The 12323-nt window shown below is 38.9% G+C and overlaps 1 protein-coding gene across 1 annotated transcript in view; it reads left to right on the top strand.

The window, feature by feature from the left end:
* The window catches only part of LOC127418363 (GDNF family receptor alpha-4-like), a 78497-nt gene that overhangs the window by 61308 nt on the left and 4866 nt on the right, over positions 1 to 12323 (top strand). Inside the window, exons 2-5 of the mRNA XM_051658970.1 lie at positions 3435 to 3710; positions 4456 to 4536; positions 9592 to 9937; positions 11859 to 11972. Coding sequence (XP_051514930.1) covers positions 3435 to 3710; positions 4456 to 4536; positions 9592 to 9937; positions 11859 to 11972 — 817 coding nt within the window. The remainder of the gene's footprint in view (positions 1 to 3434; positions 3711 to 4455; positions 4537 to 9591; positions 9938 to 11858; positions 11973 to 12323) is intronic.

Here is a 12323-nt window from a genome sequence, read left to right as displayed (position 1 = left end):
CGACTGTGGCAGAAAAACATCAAGCTATCACAGACATGCACACCAACGGATGAAAAGTCACGTAAAAGTCATGCAGTGCTATTCAACAGTAAGCTTTTAATTTAGGTTTGGTCTAAAAAAAATTATATATATATATATATATATATATATATATATATATATATATATATATATATATATATATGGTTCTGATTGAACTTTTTCTTTAGTTCAGAACACAAGCACATGCATAAATCTGTTAGATGTTGAAATAATGCATTTTCTCATTTTGTCTGAATGTAGTTCGGAGCCCTTTTCTCCTACAATTTAATCAGTGGATGAACAGATGGCGTGGCAACCTGTACTTTCATTTAATGTATCTGTCTGACACAGGAAACAACTCTTAGTTTAATGGAAATGCTGTAAATCTGTCTCTCTTGGCAATGCAAATTTATATCTCCAGAATTAGAAACTTGTCATGTCACGACATCAAATATAAAAATAATTTAAGTGTCCTAATTAGCTGTTTTTTTTGTTGTTTTTTTTTTATAGAATAAATGTAAATGCATATGTTAGATGTGATCTGTGATTGGTTTAAATATTTACCACATTCTTTTTATGTAGCAAAACATACAAAATGAGTACATAACAGGAGATACATCAAGAGGGGTATAAACTAAGAAATACATACATAAGCACTTACATAGAGAATACAATAAAGTGTCAAACACCGACATATAAAAAAGGAATACATAACAGGAGAACTACATACATAAACAATGTATAACATTTATAACATATTATACAGAGTGTGAAACACATGCACATAGAAAACAGCACACAGGGAGATTTTAGACTTTAAATATGTTATATTGTACATATGTAACAATTAAAAGAAGGGCAAGGAGGAGGCTGGAAATGGCTGAACAGTCAACATAAACTTTAATGATATAAATGAACTTTAAAACAACATAAAACATAAGGACACAGACACATAGATAGCTGTGCAGTGTGTATAAACCTCACTCTCCTGACCTCAAATGGTGCACTAGCGACTGATACTAGAGGCTGTAGCCTTTAGCCTCCTTGTTAGCACACCCGCCTCCCATGCCGGAGATGCCGGTTCGAGTCCCGTACGGAGCAGGTAAAACAGGAGTGTCACAATGGTGCCGTGACCCGGATGGGAGTGAGGTTTAGGGGGGTGAGTGTAATGGTGGCCAGCTGAAAGATAGCTGTGCAATGTGTATAAACCGCACTCTCCTGACATCAAGAGGTGCACTAGCGACTGACGCTAGAGGCTTTAGCCTCCTTGTTAGCCCACCTGCCTCCCTTGCCAGAGACGCCGGTTCAAGTCCCGTACAGAGTGGGTGGAACAGGAACATCACACACACACACATGCAGCGCGGCCGCGTGCGTCTCTCTCTCGAACCGGCATCTCTGGTTCCCCTTTAGCTCACTCTCCCGCTGATCAGCTGATTCAGTGCCGGCCGTGTACCCTCATGGCCCGACCACGCCCTCCTCCTCATCACGGCATATTAACTAGGTCTACGGGTTAGGATATACAGTATATGATGTATTACCAGTTAATTATTATAAAGAAAGAGACAGATAAGAGAATAAAGGGAGAGAGAAAAGTGAATGACAAAGGAAATGTAATATGAAAAACGTGTTGTTTAGTAATCAGTGTCATACCAGATATTTAGCAATGCAAATCAGAACAAGTGAAGGCATAAGTTACACCCCCCCCCCCCCCCCGCAGAATCTGTAAGATTTCTGTTGATTTTTTGTATGACTGTATGATTGTTTTTTAGACTTCATCAGAAGTTTTTCAGACATCAACCACAATGGCACAGAATGTTTCAGTAATCTCAAGCACATCTTGAGATTTAGGCCTCTCAAGAACATTTTATTGACATAGTTTGGCCTTTAAAAAAACATGAAATGTCTTGGCAAGTGTTGTTTTTTGTGTGTGTGTTGATTTCCTATTGAAACAGGAAGTTGGGACAGGATGGATCAAACGGACTCATCCCTATATATAAATATAGCCAATAGCCTTTATTATACATCATACATCTAGCCATGAGCCATAATTTGCTGTTTGCTAATGCTATGGTGAGGGGACTTTCTCAGTCATGCAATATGAGTCATAAACCTTCTGGTCCATTTTCTTGGAAGAAAAATGTGTATATCTTATAAAAGTTTATTTGGTCATTTTTTAGGAGTGCGTTAGCATAAAGATGACCACAAAGTTAACATACATGGACTGAAAGTCACAAAACTCTCATTTTGATTTCATGGGATCTTTATATAAAATTGTAAACATAAGAAATACACCAATTTATATAGGGTGTACTGTAGTATAAAACAAAACAATTTAGAGCAGCATACATCTGTAACAGACAATACTGTAGACCAGCAGGCTATAGTTAGTTAAATTCAATAATTACATGTGAACTCAAGGTGGAATGATTGTATCCAATGAAGTGCAGGTGTTTGAGAGTGGTCTGTGAAATCTGATGGATATTTGATAGGCGTGTTACCTGGAGATGGAGATGTTTGTGTCTGCTGATCTCTGTTTGTGATGCTACAGTAATACTTACTAGCCACCCAAGAGCGCATTTTTGCTGGTTGTTTTCTCTCCTAAAGATCACAGACAGATAAATTTTTTTAGTGGAGACTGGGGAATCATGTAAAACATTTTGTACACTCAAACTTTTTTATCTCAAACTTTGATATAATATTCCCATATTTATCTGCTGCATCTTAAATTAGTTTTGAAATCTACTGTGTCAAAGTATCGGATCTGTGGGGGGCCTGGGTAGCTCAGCTACCACACCTGGAGTCATGAGTTCGAATCCAGGGCGTGCTGAGTGACTCCAGCCAGGTCTCCTAAGCAACCAGATTGGCCTGGTTGCTAGGGAGGGTAGAGTCACATGGGGTAACATCCTCGTGGTCGCTATAATATGGTTCGCTCTCGTGGGGCGCGTGGTTGCCACGGTGGATGGCGTGAAGCCTCCACACGTGCTATGTCTCCGCAGTAACGTGCTCAACAAGTCACGTGATAAGATGCGTGGATTGACGGTCTCAGACGCAGAGGCAACTGAGATTTGTCCTCCGCCACCTGGATTGAGGCGAGTCACTACGCCACCACGAGGACTTAGAGTGCATTGGGAATTGGGCATGCCAAATTGGAGAGAAAAAGGGGAGAGAAAAAAAAATTATAATTTTAAATCTATGATGTATTTCTAAACTGTGCATTTTAATTCTTGTTGAAACAAATGAGTTTCCAAAACATTCCTTTTAATTTCTGGTTGCTGAGTTTCATTATTAACTTCTGTAAAAATAATTAGTGATTTCACCTTTGTAGCTAATTTCTAATTGGTTAAACTGATGGTTAAATTGACTTGGGAAATTTTACAAGAACTCTTTTATTAAATTGAGACTGTGTACTCTAGCTTTGCAGGTATTGCTGTCTGCAGGGAGAGACTGTCTAATAGCTGGTGACACGTGTTCCAGTGATGAAACCTGCAGCCCACGTCTCAGGACCCTGCGTCAGTGTGTGGCGGGTAACGGCAGCATGAAACTTGGCCCTAGAGCCCGAAGTCAGTGTGCAAACGCAGTCTCTGCCCTGCTGTCCAGCCCTCTTCATGGCTGCCAGTGCAGACGAGGCATGAAAAGAGAAAAGAACTGTCTCAGCATATACTGGAGTCTACATCAGTCTGGCATGCATGGTGAATAACACTTTATATGTTAAGGTGTTAAAGCCACCCTTGAGACAGTCAATTATTTAATTTCAATTATAAACCCTTTTTTCCTTGTAGAATACATTACATTTCTTGTATTTCGAGTCAAATAATTAACAATCTCATATTTTCCCTCTCTGAATATTTAAATAGGACAAATAAATTGGATGTACTATGTAGGCACACTAAATGCTCCTACCCCAATCCTCCAAGAGCATTTATGAAAAAAAAAAAAAACAGGCCATTCAGAGACCGGCCATGTTTAGGTATGAACACCTATTCGGTATTTAACAACTTGGTCCACCCTGTTAATTACGGCAAAGTTTTAAACGTTTTTTTAATTCTAACAGTTTCTTAACCAGATTTCAGCTATTTTTCTGTCACTGAACGCAAAACAGCTGCATGACATGGCATAATCATAGCCAATCATAACATATTTGATGTTTATTAGGGGTGGGATTTTGGACCGTTGAGATTTTGCAGTAGGCGGGGCTATCAAATGATTGACAAAATGTCCTTTTGTTGTCGCTTGTCGTTGCTGGCTAGGACAAAAACATTGATTAACATGGAAGACATACCTTTTAAATGTTCACTTTTATCCTGTTGCACTACAGTTTGACAAAACAAGTGGACTTCTGGGAATAAAATATAATGCTACTAAAGTTATATTGTTCTTTAAAAAAAACATACCAATACAATTTAATTGCTGAAACTACAATGTTTGTTTTTGCAGGTCTAAACCTGGTTGAGAACTATCCATATGAAACAGTGGAGAAAGGGTATGACTATGTCCGTCTGGCCTCCATCACTGCCGGTGAGCTTATTTGTTTAATGTGACGCACCAGCCTTCAACCTTGACTTGATACTTTCAAAACAATGCTTTATTAACAATAGGCCTGTAATAATATAGCAAAGATACAATCAATTCTGAATATGCTTTTGAATGAAACAGAGACTTTTGTGAGAAGAAATATAATTTGTAACTTGCCGTACGTGTCAAGGAAGCAAAACACTTGGAAAAAATGTAGTAAAATGTTGCTTGAATATTTCATACTGGTGTATTTCTTTATCTAGAGCCTTCTTGTATTGTGTCTGACTAGAATGGAGCCCAGGGCTTTCATAAAAAAGGCAGGGTTACAAAAAATTTAAATAAAAACACAGGGACCCTAGTACAATAATATTCATTCCCAAAAATGTCATGGTGTCCCAATGTCTTATTAGCATCACATTAAAGTGTAAATGGGGCTCCACTGTTGGTCATTGTGTATTAGCTTCATCTGATGTGTATAAGACTTGCTCTGAAACTTGTTTCCATTGTCATCTCCTTAAGTTATACACTTGTTTTTGTTCAGTTGTCCCATGTAATTAGTTGTAGACTTTGTGTTTGTTTGTCAAAGCTCCTCTTCAGTACAGGAGTTTTCAGTCAACTCTGCAAAAATCAACAGAGCTGTTTGGTGAATGATGTCAACAGGCTTTGGCTGCATTCTTGGCTGTTCTGCGATTATTAATCGTAATGAAATCGAAAGAGACACCAAAAGATAGGGAGAGGAGGGCCTGATTGAGTTTAGGTTTTACTGACTGCAGCATTAACCATTTTGTGTGCCTATCCGCTTCCTCACAGTGTGGTTTGATGTTGCCCATTCAGTTTGATGATGGCGATCAAAAGGCTAAAATGATTTCTTGGAACAACCATTTCCAAAACATTCCTTTTAATTTGTTTTTCTTCAGTTTAATTCTTGACTTACCTTCTGGAAAAATCATTTTCGTAATTATTATTATTATTTTTTTTCCTATCTGGTTTTGCAACTTAATTCGTGACCTATTCTCTGAAAACAAGTCTTATATTGCACAGATTTGCTTCTCAAGTAAATATCTTGTTTTAATGATGTTTAGATATTTTACTGTAAAATAGGATAAAAAATACTGATTATGAAAGTGGTGTTTTGCAGTACGTCATGAAACATTGGCAGTGTTCATAACCAATGTTCCACTTTTGTTCTAGCTGAGCAAATCCTATTTCTATTGGGCAGAACCTTCGGCCACGGGAGCAGAATATTATATATATATACATAATATCAGATCTGTGCATAAGACTTTGCAGAGTAAACGCAGTGTACACAGCATATATATTTTATATATATTTTTTTAAATTAAGCATTGTGTATATATATATATATATATATATATATATATATATATATATATATATATATATATATATATATATATATCACACACACACACACACACTACCGTTCAAAAGTTTAGGGTCACTTACTCATTCTTTATTTTTTATTTTTTTCCTTCACATTTTAGAATAATAGTAAAGTCATCACAACTATGGAATAATAGAAATGGAAATATGGGAATTATATTGTGACTAAAAAAATCCAAAATAAATCAAAACTGTGTTATATTTTAGCATCTTCAAAGTGGCCACACTTTGCCAAGATTTTGCAGAAATGTACTCTTGACATTTTCTCAACCAACTTCTTGAGGTATCACCCTGGGATGCCTTTTAAACAGTATTGAAGGAGTTCCCATCTATATGCTGGGCACTTATTGGCTGCTTTTCTTAACTATTCGGTCCAAGTCATCCATTTAAAAAAAAAAATTTTTTCAAATCAAATTTTTTTTTGGCAATTAAATTAATATGTTGACACAATTATATTTTTTGTCTGCAAAACTAATTTCAAACATTTAAGCATACGCCTTCAGATCAAAAGGTTTTTAAGATCATGAGAAACATTTAAGGCAAGTGACCCCAAACTTTTGAACGTTAGTGTATATATATATATATATATATATATATATATATATATATATATATATATATATATATATATATATATATACACACACACACACACACACACACACACACACACACTGATCAGCCACAACATTAAAACCACCTGCCTAATATCGTGTAGGTCCCCCTCGTGCCACCAAAGATCTGACCAATCGAGGCATGGACTCCACAAGACCTCTGAAGGTGTCCTGTGGTATCTGGCATCTGGCACCAAGACGTTAGCAGCAGATACTTTAAGTCCTGTAAGTTGCGAGGTGGGGCCTTGTTGGTCCAGCACATCCCATAGATGCTCAATCGATTGAGATCTGAGGAATTTGGAGGCCAAGTCAACACCTTGAACTCTTTGTCATGCTCCTCAAACCATTCCTTAACAATTTTAGTGTGGCAGGGCGCATTATCCTGCTGAAAGAGTCCGCTGCCATCAGGGAATACCGTTGCCATGAAGGGGTGTACGTGGTCTGCAACAATCTTTAGGTAGGTGGTACGTGTCAAAGTAACATCCACATGAATGCCAGGACCCAAGGTTTCCCAGCAGAACATTTCCCAGAGCATCACACTGCCTCCGCCGGCCTGCCTTCTTCCTATAGTGCATCCTGCTGCCATCTCTTCCCCAGGTAAACGATGCACACACACCCAGATGTCCACATGATCTAAAAGAAAACATGATTCATAAGATCAGGCAACCTTCTTCCATTGCTTCATGGTCCAGTTCTGACGCTCACGTGCCCATTGTAGGTGCTTTCGGCAGTGGACTGGGGTCAGCATGGGCATTCTGACCGGTCTGCGGCTACGCAGCCCCATATGCAGCAAGCTGCGATGCACTGTGTGTCTGACAGCTTTCTATCATGGCCAGCTTTAAGTTTTTCAGCAATTTGTGTTACAGTATCTCTTCTGTGGGATCGGACCAGACAAGCTAGCCTTCGCTCCCCATGCACATCAGTGAGTCTTGGGTGCCCATGATCCTGTCTCCGGTTCACCAGTTGTCCTTCCTTGGACCACTTTTAGTAGGCTCTAACCACTGCATACCGGGAACACCCCACAACACCTGGCGTTTTGGAGATGCTCTGACCCAGTTGTCTAGCCATCATAATTTGGCCCTTGTCAAAGTTGCTCAGATCCTTACGCTTGCCCATTTTTCCTGCTTCCAACACATGAAATTCAAGAACTGACTGTTCACTTGCTACCTAATATATCCCACCCCTTGACAGGTGCCATTGTAACGAGATAATAAATGTTATTCACTTCCACATTAAAAAATGTATAATATCCTATTATGGTATTGAACACACCCCTTTATTTAAAAAGTTAAATATTAATGTAAATGTAAACATATTAAATAAAAACAATGGCAACACTCTAAACACTGCTTCATGTTTTAAATTATTCAGGTTAATAGGTATAACAATAAAGTTGCCAAAGTACTAAGTGCACTAAGAACAAAGTAGGCTAAAATAGCAGAAAGGTCAGTGGCTTTCTTTTCAGTATTGTTGTTTGATTAATATTAATAACAGACAGCGGCAGATCTATTAGGCTGCATTAGTGTGTTTACACTGCAAAGTCTTATACACAGATCCGATAATTTTATTTTATTTTTTTTTCTCCATCTTTTAGAATGCCCAATTCCCAATGCGCTCTAAGTCCTCGTGGTGGCATAGGACGAATCTCAGTTGCCTCCGCATCTGAGACCATTAATCCACTCATCTTATCACGTGGCTTGTTGAGTGAGTTACTGCGGAGACATAGCACGTGTGGAGGCCCATGCTATTCTCTGTGGCATCCATGCACAACTCACCACGCAGCCCACCGAGAGTGAGAACCACACATTATAGCGACCACAAGGAGGTTACCCCATGTGACTCTACCCTCCCTAGCAACTGGGCCAATTTGGTTGCTTAGGAGACCTGGCTGGAGTCACTCAGCATGCCCTGTATTCGAACTCGTGACTCCAGGGATGGTAGTCAGCGTCAATATTCGCTGAGCTACCCAGGCAACCCCACAGATCTGATATTTTGATACTTATTTGTTGCAGTTGTTTGTATTCAGGTAAAGAGACTGTTTATGTTAATCACTCGTGAGACAGCATTGAATATGAAGCACATTTAACCATTCAGGCACGCAGCAACATTTCCGCATTCATCAATAGCACTCGTGCCTCATGGTAAAAGCAGTATGTATTTCATTCAAAGCTTCAGCTCCATACTGGAAAAAAAAGAGCATTCATATGGACTCCAGTTGAAACTCAGAGCATGCATTTAGCTCTGAGTCAGGACACTTGAGTCATACACTTGAGTCTGCAATCTGTGCGGATGTTTTTTCTGTCAGCACAGAAGGAACACTAGAAGTACGTGGCCACGTGCGTGTGACTACCTGACAGATATTGTTGAATTAGCTGTCTTGAGAAATCACAGCTGTGTAAAGTTGGGAATTAAGAACAGGTTCTTATTTAGAACCATTTACATTTTTTGTGACTTTTGCTTCCATTAACGATTTTCGAGCATTCGCAATTCTGCCTATGCTTATGCAACACCGTGCTAAAATAAGCTACTAAATCAGCAGCTTGAAACATACAGCGCAACCAGTGTTGTCCAATTCCCGAATAAAAGACTTTTATGAGCCGGTTCATTTGAATCTACAGTGCGAAACGTACAGTGCGACTAGTGTAGTCTAATTCCCGAACGAATGACTCATATTCACATATGAAATGATCTAAACATTTGGTAACAGACTGATGAGGGCAGATGATCCAATAAGAATTACATTTCTTATCTCCAAATATGTCCTCCTCAAAAGTACTAAGAGAATCATTAATGGAACCATTAAGGAATCAGAACCAGAATCATAAAAATTCTTTAAGATTCCCATCCCTACCTGTGTTTTTTTTAGCCAATCAGAAATGCTTTCTGCCTGTGAATCATCTTGCTCATTTGGGGCTGCTGACATTGGGTTGGCTGACATGTCGTTGGAGAGGAAATCATTTTACATAAGACATTACTTAATAATATGAGGGTTCTTTGCTGAATGTAATGTGCTTTGAAGAAAATTTTTAACTCTCTGCAGATTCCGAGGTTGGGATGACAACAGTAAACCGTTGCCTGGATGCAGCCAAAGCTTGTAACGTCGACGACGTGTGCCAGAAACTGCGCACCGAATACGTGTCAACATGCATCAAGCCGTCCACCAAGTCGGGACTGTGCAATCGGTCGAGGTGCAACAAGGCCTTACAGCGGTTCTTCGACCGGGTTCCACCAGAATACACCCACGAGCTGCTGTTCTGCCCTTGTAGTGACATGGCCTGCTCGGAGAGACGCCGGCAGACCATTGTACCTGGCTGCTCTTATGAGCAAGAAGATAAACCCAGCTGCCTCTCCCAGATGAGGATCTGCAGGGCCGACTATGTTTGCAGGTCAGTTTCTGACGCCTCTACCCTCTCCAGGCTTGGACAGCCACGTACAGTGTGGGTGGCAGGATAAACAACAACTCACCTTGCATGCACTCTCTTCTATAAGTAAAGAAAACCTTGGATGTTGTGTAGCTGTCTAGAGAAAGGAGAGTACTTTTCTATTACGAATGTTAAGAAAAGAGCTTTTCTTCACATTTCCTCAAAATACTGAATTGGATAAATCTGCAACAGACAGACAAATCGTGTTAAAGGAATTAAAGGAATATTCTGGTTCAATACAAGTAAAGCTCAATCGACAGCATTTGTGGCATAATGTTGATTACCTCAAAAAATAATTTTGACTTGCCCCTCCTTTTCTTAAAGAAAAAAAAAAAAAAAGCAAAAATCTGTGTAACACTTCTCAATGGAAGGAGGAGGCAAGAAGCAAGGTTTCCTGGTTCAGGTAGACGTTTTATTCCCTTCTGTGCAACAGATTCACTCTTTCAGGGTTTTCACTCAGTTCAATCATTCACTCTCAAAAATAAACAAACTTCTTCACAAAACATTCAGTAGCTTCAACATGTAACGGAAACAGTTTGACCATGCTGCACACTTGTTTCTCTCTCTCCCCGACTGCTGGCGGTGTGGCTCTTTTAAGCCGCTCTCCCTGTGCTCACTGAAATTAGAGACAGGTGTTAGACATAATTTAGCTCAGGTATAAGCACCCTTACCGCTTTCTCTCTCTCCGGAGAGATGCTTGACCACGCCCCCGCTGCCACAATCTGGTTTATAGTGAGGCACTTACAATGGAAGTGAATAGGGGCCAATTTTTTTTTTTTTATGTTAAAATACACACTGTTTCAAAAGAATAATTTTTGTGGTAATCAACATTATGCCACAAATACTGTCGATTGAGCTTAACTTACATTTAATATTCCTTTAAAATTGATGATTGCTCACCCTCTTTTGTCTTCTGAAACCTATATGACCTTTCTTTTTTCTGTGGAACACAAAAAGAGACATTTTGAAAAATATACCAGTCACTCTTTCCCATGCAGTTACAATGAATGCGGACTGGAACTTTTAAGCTAAAAAAAAAAAGAATAAAGAAGCAACATAAAAGTATTAGAAAAAGGTTCCATGCAACTACGTATATTCCAAGTCTTCTCAATCCATATGATAGCTTTGAGGAGGAACAGACAGAAATTTAATTTGTTGTTTAGACAAGGCTGTACATTCTTCAAAATGTATCTTTTGTGTTCCACGGAAGAAAGAAAAAATATGGGTTTTGAATGATGAGGTGAATTAATGATGACATAATTTTCATTTTTGGGTGAACCTTTCCGTTAAAGCTATGACAACCTGAAATGTGTTTAATAAGCTCAACTGGTAAAACCGTTCCTGATAAAATACCACAATTCTGCATTAAATTTTGAGCAGTACAGATTAAATAAAGCAGGATTCAGTCCTCATTGGGCCTTTCATCAAGAATATTACTTCCAGCTTACACTAGATTGAGCATTCTGGATCCTTAGATGACATACAGTAGTGTCACACGTATTGGTGTTCAGTCTCTCAATATAAATAATGTAGAGAAAACTATCTGTTCATGATTAATTGGTGATAGAGACAAATAGAAAGAAAAACTAATCAGTTCTGCTCTAAAACAAACAAACAAACAAAAAAAAACTCATTACTTCCAATGAGTGATTAAGTGACTCAGTGGTGAGTGAAGTTACACTAATCAATATGGTATGATTTTTAAGATCACTATTTATTAAAGGCATTGTCATGGCCAGTGGTATTTAATGCATGTCAGTAATCATCATTGCTATGTCATAGCTCATCAGAAGAGCCATTTACAGGCACAGACATTCACTGCTGTCTGCTTGGCTGCTGTCCATACATAATATGTATTACATACACGGTACTGCTTGTCCTGCAGGTCCCGTTTGGCCCAGTTTCAGTACGACTGCCAGCCAGACGAGCAATCTGCCACCAGCTGCACGCAGGGAAACTATGCAGCATGTCTTATTGCCTATACTGGACTGATAGGCAAGTTAGTTTTACCTAAAAATCATGTCTAAGTTTTTGATAATTTTTTTGCAAAACCATATGGTAAAGGATGTGTACAGAGTGCATGCAGTGAGAGAACAACACGGTAATCTTTTTTGTAAGGAAACAGAAAACAAGGGCTCATAATGGGGATAAAAGGCATCTCCTGAGGCCACGCCCACTCTAATCCATTATCTTTTGCAAATGTTTTCAGTTTCTTAATGTCCTAGTTTTCTAAAAAAATATGTGGTTCAATAGAGCGGTTTCGTAAGTCTCAGTTTTTGGTGGAGGAAAAGACCGTTCCAATGTGGATAAGAGGAATAAGGGGTTCCTCTTTTTCACTCTTCTTCACACT

This window comes from Myxocyprinus asiaticus, chromosome 27, assembly GCF_019703515.2.
Source record: "Myxocyprinus asiaticus isolate MX2 ecotype Aquarium Trade chromosome 27, UBuf_Myxa_2, whole genome shotgun sequence".
Lineage (NCBI taxonomy): Eukaryota > Metazoa > Chordata > Actinopteri > Cypriniformes > Catostomidae > Myxocyprinus > Myxocyprinus asiaticus.
This window is presented reverse-complemented; position numbering and strand designations above follow the sequence as displayed.